This window comes from Eptatretus burgeri, chromosome 8, assembly GCF_056783735.1.
Source record: "Eptatretus burgeri isolate ZD-2024b chromosome 8, Ebu_testis_v1, whole genome shotgun sequence".
Classification (NCBI taxonomy): Eukaryota; Metazoa; Chordata; class Myxini; order Myxiniformes; family Myxinidae; genus Eptatretus; species Eptatretus burgeri.
In genome coordinates this window covers 106,653,833-106,671,000 of record NC_140968.1, presented here as the reverse complement: position 1 = coordinate 106,671,000, position 17,168 = coordinate 106,653,833, and the positions used below count along the sequence as shown (strand labels likewise).

The 17,168-nt window shown below is 40.7% G+C and overlaps 2 protein-coding genes across 4 annotated transcripts in view; one reads left to right on the top strand and one right to left on the bottom strand.

Annotated features, from left to right (window-relative positions):
• LOC147022495 (uncharacterized) overlaps nt 1–14,176 on the top strand; it is a 40,684-nt gene extending 26,508 nt beyond the window's left edge. The window contains exons 3-4 of one of the 3 annotated variants that reach the window (XR_015061272.1): nt 8,828–8,976; nt 11,336–14,176. The gene's annotated coding sequence lies outside the window, so the exon portion shown is untranslated. Of the gene's footprint in view, nt 1–383; nt 3,801–8,827 lie in introns of those variants that run through there. The other 2 variants (XR_015061271.1, XR_015061274.1) reach the window with 2 other exon arrangements.
• A 1,459-nt stretch (nt 14,177–15,635) lies between these two features.
• LOC147022494 (major facilitator superfamily domain-containing protein 6-like) overlaps nt 15,636–17,168 on the bottom strand; it is a 98,383-nt gene continuing 96,850 nt past the window's right edge. The window contains 1 exon segment of the mRNA XM_085893451.1: nt 15,636–16,400. Coding sequence (XP_085749577.1) covers nt 16,374–16,400 — 27 coding nt within the window. The 3' untranslated portion in view covers nt 15,636–16,373.

Below are 17,168 nucleotides of genomic sequence, written 5' to 3'. Positions count from 1 at the left end.
CGAGTTCATAACCTATCGGGGGTCGTTTTAGTGTTGGATTACATTGAGGAACGAAACTACGATTCCTTCCAGTTGACAGTGTTTCTCTATGAAAGCATGTATTTTGTTCTCAGCAGAAGCAACAGCAGCCAAGAGAGACTGCTGTACTTTTGTCTGCAATTAGTCTGCTGGACATGTTCAGTCATTTTCCATTTAGGTGTTTACTTGGATTGGAATGGATTGCACAGGTTGTTGTCTATGACCAGGTGTTATATCATGTCCTTTGCATGGCTTTCATCATGTCTTGGTGAAGATTATCGTGCGTGTTCGTGGTGGTCTGTGTCTTCTACCGCCTCCTTTCTGGTCTTTCACCCTCTGCTCTTTCCATGCTTTGTCCCCCTCAGGTTTCTGCAGGGCTCTCACGGTCCACCATCAACCCCCTTCTGGTGAAACTACCTAAATCCAGGATCACTGCTCATCTCCACTCGTTTGTTCCTCCCCCCCCCCCACGCCTGTGGAATCAACTTCCACATCCTCTTCAATCTCAATCTTCTCTCCAGGTCTTCAGGACAGTTGTTCACCACCATCTCATATCGTCCCCAATCCAAAACCATGATCTTTTCTACCCTCATTAACCCCACCAAAATCCCTCCTCCTTCCAATTTTCCAGTTTTCCTCCTGAGAGTTTCCTTCTGTATCCATCTTTCTACCCCATGCATCCTCTCCTGCCCCTCATTCCTCCCCACATCCAATGTTTGTCCAAGTCTGCCTCTATCTTGGCCTTCAACTCTGCTGTAGGTGTTCCCTCTCCCCCTCTCTCTCTACACGATTCCTTTCGTCCCGTTGTGTCCTGATCTGTTCAGTGTACTTGTACTATCTCTTCCATGAGCCTCGACCATGTATGACAAAATAAAACTCGAAGAGCACTCGGTGGAGCGCATACCTCTGCCACGTAATGCCTGATCCACGAGAACATATCGAGCACATTACATTTTTGAGATATCATGCCATAGAGTACTATATCGTTTTTGGCCCTTTCTCTCAATGGTGAAGAATCACCTAAAAAATTAAATAATTATCATATCCAGATCCGGATTCGGATCTTCTCCAAAATTGAATTAATTCTTCCTCGTAGCACTCCCAACCTGTCCACCAAGCTTTGTTGGAATCCATCCATAACCTTTTGAGATGGCGCTGTATTATTTTTTTTGGGGAATGATCTCTCAATGGTGAAGAATCACTGAAATAATTATCCGATCTGGATTCGAATCTTCACCAAAAGTTGGCGTTGCCGTCCTTGGCCGGTCACCTACACAAAGAGAAAAATTCAAAACGATTGCTTGAAAACTGTGGCCAAAAAAATCGTGTGACAAACAGACAGAAAGGGGTGAAAACATGACCTCCTTCACCTTTGTTGGTGGAGGGAACAAAGATCCAACTCGGTCCTTCCCATACGATCCTCCATATTCAGTACTACGGACATATCCTCCCGTTGAGATGGGTACGAGGACCCGGCAAATCGCAATATAATCCTTTCATGCGAGTCAAACATCACTCCAATCAACAGATGTACAGTACTCTGAAATATGTATGGATATGTCAGTTGATTGAAGAATATGATTACGAAATGCCATCATGTTATTCCATAATAATGTAGCGAGTAACCTTCTACACAGTTTGTTGTTTACTTAGTCGTTTCCCATAGCGTTCACACACTGATGTCTCTTATCATGACCATTATGAGGGTCCTCCTGATAACTCCATCCTTGTTCTTTCCTTCGTCGGGTTCCCTCTTGGCCTTCCATTTCATGATGTTTGTACCATATCCTGATGCTGTGTGGACTGCGCTGCCCTGCTGACGGATCTCTGGTGGCTTGTACATGTTGCCGCGTTTGAGCCTGGGGATTACCTGCTGAAATCTGTCTGTCCGGGTTCTTCCCGCCAACTTTGTTCTTTGTTCTTTTCACACTTCTTTCTAATTTTTTTTTTTAATTTTTTTTCACAATTCTCTTTTCATTCTAATTCTTGCTTTTTCTTCTCTTTCATCTCTTTTACTCTCTTTCTCTCTTTCATTATCTATCTCTCTAATGAGAAGTGAATTCTTGCAGAAATTTTTTTTCTGTAAGGCTCCCTTTGGCTATTCCTGGATGGGTTTGAGGGTTGTGGAGTCGCGGCTGAAACCCGAATCATATCCCGGTTCTTCCTGATGACTCCATCTTTACTCTTTACTTCTTCGGGTTCCTTCTTGGTCTTCCATTTCATTCGGATCGCATGGTAAGACATATGAAACAATCATAAAGATTACAACAAATCATCCTGTATGGGGAGAGGGAGCGGTGGCGGTGATGATGATAACCAACAACATCAGTTTTATGACCATTCTCCCTTTTTTCAGTCGGTTACTCTCATGATGGAGTTCCTCCATACCAATCTATACATTACATCCGTTTTGTACAAACCCAAACATTCCATATGTTGACATTTTCAATCCACTTCCTTTCACAACTTCCTCTCGGCTTTCTTCCTTTCTTTACAACTTCACCTTGTGATCTTCTTTGCGCATGACCATGCCAACCAAGTCTTCTCTTGCTAACCTCTTCCTCACGAGAATTGATTTTTTTATTTTCCTGATTTCTGAGCTCGGAATTCTTTCTTTCAGACTATCCATTCATCCTTCATGTCATTCTCATCTCTGTTCTTTCCTTTCTTTCCACATCTACGATTTGCATTGCACACATTTCTCTTCCATTGATCAATACCAATACCATCGATATATTTTTTAATTGAATTTCGCTAATTTCCCACTTGAATACCTCTTTCGAAGAACTCTGTTTAAAGGTAAATCTTTATGTTTGTCCTTTTTATATGCTTCATGTGTGTGCACATTTGCACTTGTGTGTGTGTTTGCATATAAACTGTATTACCACAACGGCACTTGGCACCAGTGTGTGTGGTATTGGTTGTTGTTTCCTTAGATGTGGGTTTCAGAAGGTGGAACGGAGAAGGTGGTACTTGCGTTAACTTACCGTATCAGGCGCAGCCGAGTGGAGCTGCCAAGTATGCACCTGCTAATAAAAGGAAATTAGTGGGATAGAACTTCCCGGCTAACCTGTGCATGGACTACGCTAGACCAGTGGAGGAAAAGACATGAGCTGGGTACATTTATAATATCAGCAATTTATTATTAAGGTGAGTAAAGGGCATGTGAACAATAAAGGGTTTCAACACACAGCAATATGTACAGCAAGGAGAAGGGGTATAGGGGTATAGCAAAAGGGGTATAGCCCCTTTTGGGGTATATAACAAGGGGTATAGCAAGGGGGGAACAAGGGGTATAGCAAAAGAAATGCAATTATTTACAAGAGTAGACAGTGCAGAGTAACCCGATACAAATGTCTATAATCTTATATTATGCAAACATTACAGGCGCCATCAGACACACATAACTGAGGAAATTAGAATAGCTCAAAAGATGAGAGAAAGTACGAGGTGTAAATGACCCTGATGGTACCTGGCATGGCCGACGAACCAGAGCAAACCCTATTGCTTAGGAGGGGGGAGGAGGGAAGAAAACTAGGGGTGCGTGAGTGGGGAGGTGCAAATCGGATGCTTTGAAGTGCAGGTGGGGTGCAGGATGGAAAAATGAAGAGGTGCATATCTGGAGGTTTGTCTTTTAGCTCTTGTGCATCCATAGTAGATGATAGAGAAGATGAGAGACAGAACATGTGAAAGGATAGCTTATAAAGGTGTGTGAGAAAATCTGTAAGTGTAAATGCTAAAGTTTTTGATCGGTCTGGCATTTCGCCCACTCAGCGTTCTGTTCCGCCTTTCTCCTTGCATCACTGATCAGGCCATTACTCTCCTCCTCGCTCAACCCTCCACACTCAGAATAAGCAGCTGCCTCACACCCAGAAGAAGACTGTGTGACCTCTGCAGAAGACCATGGTAAGGAGACTGTAGCAAAGACTCAAATAATCTCTTCACAGCTATTTTAAAGATGCTGGGCGAAGAAGGAGCCCAAATTCAGATCAAAATGATCTGTAGACATTCCCCAGCACCCTCTTTGATGCGCAGATGCTCTCCCCATAAGTAACTGTACCCCTGTGAGACTCCAAAGCTGAACATGGCCTCAATCGCCCCCAAACTCGGCCATGCAATAGAGCTCTGAGATTAACATGGGGAGCGGGTTTTTGGGAGCGCTTTCTGGCTCTGAACATGCGCTGGACACCAAATGAAGGTCACTATTTAGCGGAATATCAGAGCCATCCAGACGATGTTGAATGGACCCCAGCACAAACATTTGGTTTGAACTACGTGCCAATAAGTTTGGAACTCAAGCATCCGCCATGGTGTGTAATGTTCATGGTTCCCCAATATCCTCAAAGGACAGTGGTGAACATCCAGGGTGCAGACTCTGGTCGTGGCGTTTCATAGCAGTTTTGGTGAGGTGGGTGAAGCATTGTAGTGTTTGTGGTAAGAAGGTTGAAGCATTTGGAGTGGTTGAAGCATTTGTGGTGAGGAGGTTGAAGTGTTTGCAGCAGTGGCGGTGAAGAGGGTGAATGTAGATTATCATGGGGATTTTTAGAGAGGCGTTGTGCTGGTCATATGAAGGTTGTAGCATTGTGGTTCGAGGATTGAGAAGATTGAAATTAAGTGTCCATTGGGAAATGGCATGCGAATTGAACAGGGTTTTGGTGGCATATGCTAAGGAAGCACTCTGTTAACGTGCAGTTTGTGGTGTGATTGAAGCATGCATGCTTGCATGAAGAAGAGGTTGTGTGTGCGAAGTAAAGTAAACAAAATAGATAAAGGAGTAGAGAATGGAATTAAAGACCGAACAAGTCTGGAGACGGCGATGGTTCACGAGCAATGTACATGGTTCGCCTTTTTTATTTTTTGACCTTCGAGGGGACGCCACGGGCAAACTGGCGGGAATCGGGAAAAACGTAAATGATGAAAGTTGTAGTACTCGAAGAGCACTACTTACATACCAACTTTCATTCGAAACAGTTGAAAACCCTAGGAGCTCGATGCCCAATTTATTGATTTTTTTTGACATTTTCTAAGTTCGTGACCTTGTTACCTTGACCTTGGGACGAAAATGAAAAATCGAGCTCTGTGGGTCTATGCAGGTGCCATTGGGCAAAACAAATACTGAAACCCCTGCCAGATTCGACAAACCCCCTCGGAGAAGATGTAACTTGAAACCGGCTAGCCCCTAAAAACACGTTTTTTTGGAGCGTGGCTCTGCCCATAATGGGCGCAGCACGCCCATTCTCCGGAAAACACAACTAGATCATGATACAAACCTCACACCCTAATTTTATCAAGATCGGATCAAAACCCAATGCTCAGGACAGACAGGCAGACACACACCCATAATGGATATAGTGGTCACTTACTGACTCGTGAACCAACTAATAGCCCTCACAATGCATTTTGTCCCTTATATCCACGAGACATGAGGGAAGTGCTCACTAAAACGAATACTAATGAAATAACAGCCTGGGGACTTATGACTATGAGACATCTTAATGAATTTGGAAGATCTTTATTGTTGTCAAATTTTATCTTATTTTCTCAAATGGGTAAAAAAATCATTCATTTATATACTTAGAAAAGAAATTACATAAATTTTTATTGGCTTTGTTTGGAAACTATGTTTTATCCTGAGTTCAGGTTGAAATTCAAGATAATCCATTATTTTATTCATACAATATCTTGTGTTGATATTTCCCTAAAAATAGCAATCGTGAATAATATACATCATAAATCCATGAAACATTACCGTCATTACCGTTCAGTCTCTTCTCTTGTAAGAAAAGGTGAATGATCATACTCGTACGTAGCATTCATTTCTCTTATTAATCTTGGAAAGTAATTCATTTTTGGTGTAATTTTGAAACAGTTATGTGCCTTTTTAGGTCATCTCTTCGAGCATGACCTAATAATATGGGTGTAGATGTCCTTCGATCCGTCCGTCCGTTGCGAAAATGACGATTTTCAAATTCTATCTCCGCCATTTCTCAAGCGATCTTGAATTTGACTGTGGCATATGAATCTATGGGACAATATCTAAATTTTGATTGGGCCTGATTTTCGATATTCGCTTTCGTTTTCGTGTCACGTGACTTCAAAGTTGGCAAAAAATGCGAAAATGACGATTTTCAAAATCTATCTCCAATACATTTCTCAAGCGATCTTGAATTTAATTGTGGCATATGAATCTATGGGACAATATCTAAATTTGGTCAGGCCGGATTTTCGATATTCGCTTTCGTTTTCGCGTCACGTGACTTCAAAGTTTGCAAAAACTGCCCTACCTTCAGGAGGCTATATATTTTCTCGCAGAGATGACCGTCACTCCCGCACGGGGGTAATTTTTATTTTCATTAATTAGAAGATAATCACACAATATGCATTGTTTATGGGCTTCGGACCCTGTGTTTAATCCCACTCTATCACACGCAGGACAATTCTCAAATTTGTCATGTGGAGAATCCGGGAATTCAGGAGGCTCAAGATCTAGGAAACTATTCATATTTATAAAGTAAAACTTTACTTCAAATAAAATTCATCTTCGGTCTCATCTTCGGTACTTTCATTGGTGCTTTCACAACCATCTATAAAACAACTTTCATAACTATCGTTTGAACACAAACTCTCAAAATCAAAACTGTATTCTATTCCAACAGAGATGCTATCATCACTCTCATCATCTTCAAAATCTTCACTTGAATAATGACTCGTATTTAATTAGTAGAAAAAACATTACCATCTATATCTATATACTGTTTTTTCATTAACAAATCCAACTACGAGATTTTTTTATATCAAAGGAAATTTTAAAATGGTCCTTAACTACTACTGAATGAAATGTCATTTCACCTGATATATTAACATCCTTTATTTCATCAGGATTTACATCTTTAAGGTTGTTGAAAAAAAATACAAATTTCTCCTTGCATATTACAGATGGTCTTATCTTTTCTTTCTAAAGCTTCATCCAAAAGGTTTTTCTTTTTTCATACTTTTTGTTGTTTCATTGCTTTTCCTCGTTTTGAATGTATTGCTCGAAGGAGAGGAGAAACTTTTGTTTGAGCTACCTTAATTGATGTTCTTCCAGATGTACAAAAAACCCTTCCACTGAAGGGAATTGAAGAACTCATATTATTATCAACCATAATTGTTTTTACCCAATAGTTGTTATATTTATCTTTATTCAATTTTACATCCTCAACATATTTCTCATTATCTTTTACAAATGTAGAGATTGAATGAAACTTGTCATTTGTGTCTTGATACATTTTATTTATGAAGTAAAAAAAAGTTGGTGGGTAAAATGGTTTTAAGCACAGAATCACCCATAAATTAAACGGAATTTTCATCAAGAAACTTTTTAGTTTTATACAAAAAGCGTCTCTAAATTACCATGAGATTTTCATCAAAAAATTTTGTTTTAAGCAAAGTTTTCCAATATAAATATTGTAAATACAACGTCCTATGACGTTTGTAATGATTAATATAATTGTTATTATTAAAACACCTTCAAACCAACAGACACACATTCAATCTTTTCAGACAAATATCCCCATTTCAACGAGAAAAAAAAAACATTGTGATGTCTGTTTGAAGGATGTCTTAAAAGAGAGTTATAAATAACACCTTCAATCACAAAAACACGTAAACAACATTGAGAGAAATTTGAAGAGAAATAAGAATAAAATTGGATTAGAGGGAGATATCACTGAGACAAAACCATTTGAAATAACAACTCTTAAAAGATGTTTTCAAGATCGGATAGAAGTAAACTTATAAGATCTTTTACATTAGTGTCAAACATCCGTTTGGGATGCAATTCATATCTCAAAGTATTCAATTATCAAGGTTGTTAAGAGTATTTACTTTCTTCTCTGTTACATATTCTGTGGGTCATCCACGCTGACCAGTGATTCCCTATTTTTCTTATCCAGCCACTACCAGGTGAGCACCCAGGAGTAGTGCCCCTGTTTTTGAATGATACATTTGTGTGTTCGTGAGCAGGAAACTCCATAGTGCATCACAAATTGGAGGATTATCCCGTTAAACTTGCAGTTTCGATGAGCACATTAATAGTTCCTCCATTAGTGAATTTTTTTGATAGCTCACTCGGCCAATTCTGTGTGGCTAATTCACCCATGAAGGATTGTCTGAGATGCCGATTCATGCCCAAATTAGCTAGGTCGATTTGGGGACCTTCTCATCCCCTTTCCCCCTGGCGGCGCAACGCTCTTGAAGAACCGTGACCGTTACACTGTTTAAGCCTTCCTGCAAACTGTAAAACTCAGGTCAAGAAAGATTGGGTGCTCACCTGGATGACTGCAAGACATAAATCTCATCACCCAATTCCTTCACCTCATCTGCCCCATTCAGTTCCTTTGACCATGTTTTGTTAAAGTCCAAGTCTCTCTGGCTGTGTTTAGAGGACTACCCAAACAAAGTAGGCTGGCCACTCACTCAGGCTGACTGACATAGTCTGCATTGTGTCTCATCTCTTGAAGACCATTCTTCATTTTCTCTGCATTTGATATCGCACATAGGAGTTCCTCCACAAAACCTGCTCTTTCGTTATACCATATCATCCTGAGCAGTCTCCTATCCGTTATCTCATCCCTAATACACACAGTGTCTGGTGAGGTGTTTGCTACCAAGCAATTCTCTTTCTCAGCATGGAATTTAATGAAAACAATCATTACACGACCTCGACATTGCAATCAGTCTCTGCTTGAGGAGTTTACAGAAAGCATCATGGTAAGATATATAGAAGCAGTGGATTTTCTGATTTGCTTTTGCTCTTGCTGTTCCACAGGATGAGAGTCGGGAGTGAATTGTCGGATTCAACCTTTCCTCCATACAAGCCTGTAAGGCCTTGTGGAAGACGTGCACTGAACAGCAGATCTTCTTTCGGATTCACTCTCCATGCCTTTCCAGTTCTGGCAATCACCTTGACATGTCCAGGTTCCAGATATGCGACATGTTTGTTTATTTAATTCTGCACTTACTTTGTATCCTGGCTTTTTAAGGGAAATGAGCGTGTGTAGAATAGATCATGGATGAGTGCCCGAGGTAGTCATGGGCAGCGCAAGAATTATTTAATTTTTAATTGATTCTTCACCAGTGAGTGATGTGGCTAAAAACGACATTGCTTGATATCTCAAAAAGTTGGGGATGGATTTGAATGAAACTTGGTGGGCATGTTTGGTGTGTGACAAAGACGAATTGATTCGATTTTTGTGAAGATCCGAATCAGATTCTGGATACGACAATTATTTAATTTTTAAAATGATTCTTCACCATTGAGAGATGGGGCCAAAAACTACTCTACCGGTTGAACGTTTTAGAACACCCCCATTTTCAATTTTGCACTGACATTTAAGCAGTTCACGTCCAGTGAATAACCTGAAATGGTACAAAGCTAAGCGGTAAACTGCCAGAGGTTACAAAAAAGTTTAGGTTACCAAAAACTGAAAAATAATGTAAATTTCAGAGTTGGTAAATAAGGCCCTTTTCAGGGAACAAGTAATGGGTTAGCAACTGCAGCTGTTCTGCTGCAATGGAAGTAAATTAAGCCGTGAAAGTTGATGCAAACAATTCCTCCAGGTGTCCCAACTTTTGTTGATGAGTTACAAACCCTCTGTCTGTGTAAAGGCAGTGTTGGAACAGACTGTGTTGCTACACACTCTGAAGCATTATTTGGACAATGTTGCACTGTAGGAAGTAGTATATTGCTGTCATAATGGTGAGAAAAAGACATTTAACAAAGGAAGACAGACAGACCATTATAATCCTGAAGAGTGTAGGTCTTGCCTTTCGAGGAATTGCAAAGAAGTCAAGGTGTCAGTGAGTACAGTTTCCTACACCATCAAAAGGCACTTGGAAACTGGAGGAAACTCTGACATGAAGAGGTCTGGCAGACAGATCCAAAGCCACAACACAATCAGAAGACAAGTTTCTGAGTCAAGAGCTTGCGTGATCGGCGGCTCACAGGACAGCAACTTCAAGTACACCTTAACACTGGTCGAAGTAAGGAAGTCTCAGTTTCAACTGTGAAGAGAAGACTTCGAGCTGCAGGTTTGACAGGTCGAGTGGCAGTAAGAAAGCCATTGCTAAGATGGCAAAACAAGAAATAGAGGCTTGCCTGGGCCATGAAGCACCACCAGTGGATGACTGAAAACTGGAAGAAGGTCTTATTGACCGATGAATCTTAATTTGAAATCTTCGGTTCATCACGCAGGGTTTTTGTACACCGTCGAGGAGGCGAAAGTATGGTTCCTCAGTGTAACACCAACTGTCAAACATGGAGGAGGAAGCGTGATGATCTGGGGCTCTTTTGCTGGATCCAGTCGGTGACTTGCACAGAGCAACTGGTACCCTGAACCAAAAGGGCAACCACAGCATTTTACAGCACCATGCAATACCCTCTGGTCTATGCCTAGTTGGTCAGGGGTTCATCCTACAGCAAGATAACGACCCAAAACATACCTCCAGGCTACGTCAAAACTACCTGAGAAGAAAAGAACAAGACGGTAGGCTTCAAATAATGGAATGGCCAGCATGGTCTCCAAACTTAAACCCCATCGAGCTGGTTTGGGATGAACTGGACGGAAGGGTGAAGGCAAAGCAACCCACAAGTACAACACATTTGTGGGAACTTCTGCAACAGTGTTGGGAAGAACTTTCCAAACAATATTTGATTTCCATTGTAGAAAGAATGCCACGAATATGTTCAGCTGTTATATCTGGAAAAGGTGGCTACTTTGAGGAGTCAAAAATTTAGATTAAATTTTGTTCAACAAAACGATTCCATGATTTCTTTTTTATCTGCAATTGTTTATTTTTTCTATGCTTTAATATCAGAGTACATTGAAACATTAAGCTGCTTAAATTTCAGTAAAAACTGGAAAAATGGCAGTGTTCTAAAACTTTTGACCAGTGGAGTATATGTCACATGAAATCTCAAAAATTGTGGATTCGTTATGACAAAACTAGGTGGATGAGTTGGTTAGGTGACAAGAACAAGCTGATTCGATTTTGGTTCAGGTCCGGAATGAGATCCGACCTATCAGTAGGATACAAAATGTAAACTGTTCAGCCTGGCAGAGGTATGCGCTCTCCCGAGTGCCGTTCCGCTTCGCCAAGTGTCACTCTATGAGTGATTTTTCGTTTATCTGTCTGTTTGTTTGTTTGTCCGCACAGAATTTTTGTGTTTCTCCGCAACCGCTTGTCGGTTTGAGACAAAATGTTCACCATTTGTGCGACTACTCATGTAGAATATTTTAATGATAATTATGACATTATAGGTCATGTGGTGTGGCAGTTATGTGAAGAAAAATCGAAAAGCTGTGGACCTCTATCTCTGAAACCGCACCAAGGAAAAAATTGAAACTTGGCACATGGCAAGTACTCCTCATGTGGAATGTGTGATTTTTTTTTTAATGACCACATAGGTGCCTTCATTATGACGTCATAATTGCATATGTAGAATTATGATGAAACATCTGATCAGTATGAAAATTTTTGAGGTTCATCTAGGGATAAAATGGTCCACCAAAATTTTTTGAAGATGTCATCGGTCATGTGATTTGGCAGCCATATTGTTTTTTTTTTAACTTTGAAAAATTTTCTCGGAAATGACTGAACAGATCGAGGCAAAACTTTACATATATGACTGCCTCTCAATGAGGAACAAAAGGTTCACACATATGATGTCATAGGTTACATGGTTTGGTAGCCATATTGGATTTACCCTAAAAAATAGAAATCTTCTCCATAACAGCTGGACAGATCGAGGTGAAGCTTCATGTAATTGTTCCTCAAGGCATGCGTGTACAAAGTTGTTTAGGAATAATTGATGTCACATGGTTTGGCAGCCATATTGGATTTAAGAAAAATATGAAATCATGTTTTCTCTGGAACCACTTAAACAATCGACATGAAACTTCAAAATTGTGATGTAATCGTGATGTGGAATACATATTTTAAATTTCAACTGATCGGACGCAGGGTCTGGCAGCAGAATGATTTGATTTTTTGATATGGGTTTTTTTTATATTTTTTGAATAAGGCTGGTTCCTGGATGGGTTTGAGGGTAGAGGAGTAGCAGCTGAAACCCAAATCCTATCCAGGTTCCTCCTGATGACTTCATCTTTTCTTTTTGGGGTTCCTTCTGATGACTCCAATGCAGGACTGTACCTATTCGGTCTTCCAATTGATTTGAATTGAATTTATTTAAATCAAATTCTGAATTCAATTGAATGATAATAATAATAAATGTCATGGGTCAGGATCAGGTATCCAATCAAAGTGGGATGGCTTTGTACCCGGTCATCACTGCCAGCAGTTATAAAGTGGCAGTTCTAATTATATCTATTATTAATTACGTAACACACCAGCACACAAATGCCACACAGTACACCACACAAAAAAGTCCTGGCGAGGGTCTGCAATCTCTGATTGCTCTTTTTCTTGTTTCATTTACGGATGCTTTCCGACGGTTCTGTGATTTTTTTCCCAGTGTGTCGGCACGCAAAATTTCAGCTCTCTACGTCACCCGGATGGTACCGAACATTAATATTAGTCAGTCAGTCAGCATTTAGAATGAGCTTTCTATATTAGATGAGAATAATTAATACCAAACTCATAAGGAATTGCATAAATTGCAATTTCATGACAGACATGCCATAAATCAAAATACCAGAGACGTTGAAGATCCCATCAAGTCTTTGATTGAGATTCGGTGAGTTATCATCAGAAGACTGAACAAATTACAAATTCCAGTTCAAATCGCCTTCAGTTGAACCAGAGGTGTGACCAGCCGATTCATGAGAGACTTGGCTCAAAAACGTTCCCATGGCCGATTGCCCAATATGGTGGGATTAACTGAGACCCTTCCAGTAGTAATAGTGGTAGTATTAAACCAGCTGGACATTGTAAACTAGATGGACATTGCATAGGGGAAGTTAGTAGATCACTTTGGCAACTGGTGTACAGCAAGCCATGAGCTCATGTATGTTTATTTCATGTCTCCAGATAAATATATTCACATGTCGATGATATGCACTCACTCAGCAGTGACAGAATTGGTGATGAGCTCGTGACCATTTTAATTAACTGTTAGGGTTATCGAGGTCTAAGCTGAGACAAATCAGATTTTTTTTTTTTGGCCCAACACTGCTTTTAGCAGCTCTTACAGATGTAGACAAGTGACGATGGAAGAAACCAACATGACCAACCATAATATATCGGCCATGAGCCAGACCTGGTAATTTTTGACCACCGGTACCGTCCGAGGGGAATAATGCTCATCATAATTTTTGGCAGGGTATATATCTCTACAGTCAGAAACTATGTGATAGCATTGCATTGGTGGTAGCTTTTTGTGTGTTATTAGCCGTTTAGTAACCCCATCCCAAAATATACTTTTCTGAAACCGGCGTAAGACAGAAGAAGACATTCTATTTAAACTCATGGTTCTCTCCTTTTACAGGCTATATCTTCTTGAAAATTGTTAGGCACGTAGCTCATGTTATTTGCTTTTCAAAACAGTTGTTAAAACTAGCCTAGCATTTAGTGTTTGCCATTACAGGCACTGATAGTCCAGTGCTGATACATTGCAGAACATATCCATCTTTGAATCAGACGATGGGGAAAGTTTAGATGAGGATATTGAAGAACTGGATCATGAGTATGATTTTAAAGTTCATCTTGAACATTTTATATCACTTACAATCAGTGCATATGATCAGAGATGTCTTAGAAACTATAAAGGACTCGTCTTTGGTTTATAAGACAATATTGTGACGTCCACGGGACTTGAACAGTCCCGCCGACGTAGAATGAGCCGAAACGATGGAGGCGGTTTATTTGTTTATAACCCAAACATGGCGGTTCTAATCGCTCTACCGCAAACGGGACGAGGAAGGTGGCACGAGTCACTTTTCACTGAGTTGATGATGTTTATTTGTTTTTATTATCACCAGAAATAACAAGACTCGGCAAGAAGAGGGATCCGGGGCGATTTGACGGGATGGTGTGGGATCGGGCGTGGGGAAAAACACAGACAATTCCAATGAATATACAGTTCTCAATCCCTCTAAGGCGCCAAGCGCACACACACACACACACACACACACACACACACACACACACACACACACACACACACACACACACACACACACACAAAACGTAGCTATTTCTGGTGGTCAGGCTGGACCGTGGTGTGGACACAACTGTCCCTGGATCGGCGTCAGACGAGCTGGCCTTGCTCTCGTCAGGGGGGCAGGAGAAACCGTGGTGCTGTCGACCTCCTGGTCTTGGCCCAAGTCCGCTCATAGCCACCAGGGAACCAGTTCTGGTGCCAAACCGCGAGCAGGAGAGGGAGGCAGGTCCGCCCGCCGCCCGACCCCGCACTCCAAGTCAGCAGAACCCCAGAGCCAACCAAGGTGAGGAACGAGGCTCAGCAAGGCTCCAAGCCACGATCAAGAACACGATCGAATCAGCACAACAACAAGGACGCTCTCCGCGCAACAGCCTCCACACCAAAAAAACACGATCGTTTTGTCCAGATCTTCTTCCTTTTCCTTTTCGACCCCGAACAGAACCTTTTTATCCTTGGTCCTCGTCACTTCCAATCGAGCCGTTTTATTGGCCCTCCGCCATCGCCTTCCGCCAATCGTGATCACGGGGCAGAGCCATCCGCAGCACTGTCCTGTTACGTCACGGCAAGCCTCCAGGGAATACTAAAAGGGTTTACGCAGACACACTTACCCTATCCCGTGTCCCTATCTAATTACGTGACAATTAACATTTACGAGACAACTTATCACCACTGAATTGCTACTTATTACATCGAGATCCTGGTAAACTCGAACAGCATGGCATACCTAATTAAACATCCTAATTACCCTTTGAATGCATACCCCCCCCCCCCTCAAACGTAACAATATGTTTATCAGCAATGCATTGGGCCTAGGTAATGGCCTTGTTAGTGTGGAACACCACATTTGTGTTTCTATTCTGTAATTTTATGCCCTACAACAAAAGATTGTGTTTCATTTTCACCTTTGACTAATTCATCAGATTGCACATGATTAACCATCTTGCTACTTACTGTCTTATTGGTTTATATTGTGTAATACGGGTGTTTGATACCTTCATATGTACATTATTGAGTATCTAAATCCCTGAAATTCTGGGGTTTTTTTGAGAAATTACAGGGAAAAACCATTAATCTTGTTCATGAACATGCTATCATTAACCTTTGTTTGATTCTTGGAAAGTATCCTTCAATAACAACAGGGGAAATATCATGACATTGACTAAACTACATAAATCCGTCCAACTACATAAATCTAACAAATCGTTTTCATTTGGGGGGTGGGGTAACATTGTCTGCTACACTGATCTTAATGCACAACATACAAAAAACAAATTTAGATTTTTGGATTTCTTAATAAATTTGCTAAACACCCATGTAATTATATTGTTCCAGAACTTTTATTTACTTTCCACAGTAAATGATAGAGAAATACTTTTCTAAAGGCGGTATGATTTATCACACAGGAAATAGACACTGATATATAAGTGTCACCAATGATGTACCTTTCAACCTAGGCATGTTTTGCACTTTTTATTGAGAAGCAAATGATCCGAGCAAAAGGTGAGACAACTTTCGATGTTAATGTTTGAATGATAAAAAAAAAATGTTGTTAAGTTGAAGTAGGATGTCTTACCTTTTACTGGCCATTTTTCCCAAATGCTTATTTAAGGGTAGGCATATAAACAGGGTGATAACACACAAAAAGCTACCACCGATGCAATGCTATCACATATTTTCTATCTCCAGGGTTGTATACCTTGCCAAAAATCACTATGTAAATTATTCTTCCCAGATGGTACAGACAAACCCTACTGGCTCATGGACTAATACACCATATTCCTTTTAAAGGTCTTTGCTAGGCATAAAGGTATGCAGCTTAATATTCAATGAATGAAGCGTAAAATGAAGTATTTCCCTTCAATTAAAAGGCATCCTTTCACAACAAAACAGCAACAAATTATATTGCACAAAGGCAAAAGCATGTGACTACATTTTCAAGTAAGTAACTTTAAAATGATAAAGCATTCTAATGTGAGAAATGGTCCAAGCATCGTTGTGAGCCATATTTTTCCCCTTAAAAGCCTTATTTTCCAACCATTTCCATTTGTACAACATGGAGCACATCAGGTCATTAAAACAGTATTTTGGTTTTGTGCAAGTATTAAAACTGGCACCGTAACTGTTTATGTCATCGTGCTGTCCTATTTAAGCTTTGTGTCTTCATCAGCGAATATTCTTCAGGTTGCTTTGGTTTTCACGATGAAGGTGTATCAGCTTGTCCCTGTGCCGAGAGAAGGAAGAGAAAAGTCAATTAAGAGCAAATGACTCGTCAAACCCCTCCACGTAGCACAAACATGACTATTTACAAGCACAGTGCAGACCAAACTCATCTAAACCCACCACCTGAATCAAAGTGACCCTTATGGAGACCATACTTATCGAAACCCACCACCTGAATCAAAGTGACCCTTATGGAGACCAAACTCATCTAAACCCACCACCTGAGTCGAAGTAACCCTCATGGAGACCAAACTCATCTAAACCCACCACCTGAATCAAAGTGACCTTTATGGAGACCATACTTATCTAAACCCACCACCTGAATCGACGTAACCCTCATGGAGACCAAACTCATCTAAACCCACCACCTGAATCAAAGTGACCCTTATGGAGACCATACTTATCGAAACCCACCACCTGAATCGACGTAACCCTCATGGAGACCAAACTCATCTAAACCCACCACCTGAGTCGAAGTAACCCTCATGGAGACCAAACTCATCTAAACCCACCACCTGAATCAAAGTAACCTTTATGGAGGACAAACTCATCTAAACCCACCACCTAAATCTCAATCAAAGTGATCCTTATGGAGACCATACTTATCTAAACCCACTGCCTGGATCGCATGACCCTTATGGAGACCATACTTATCTAAACCCACCACCTGAATCGAAGTAACCCTCATGGAGACCAAACTCATCTAAACCCACCACCTGAATCAAAGTGACCTTTATGGAGACCATACTTATCTAAACCCACCACCTGA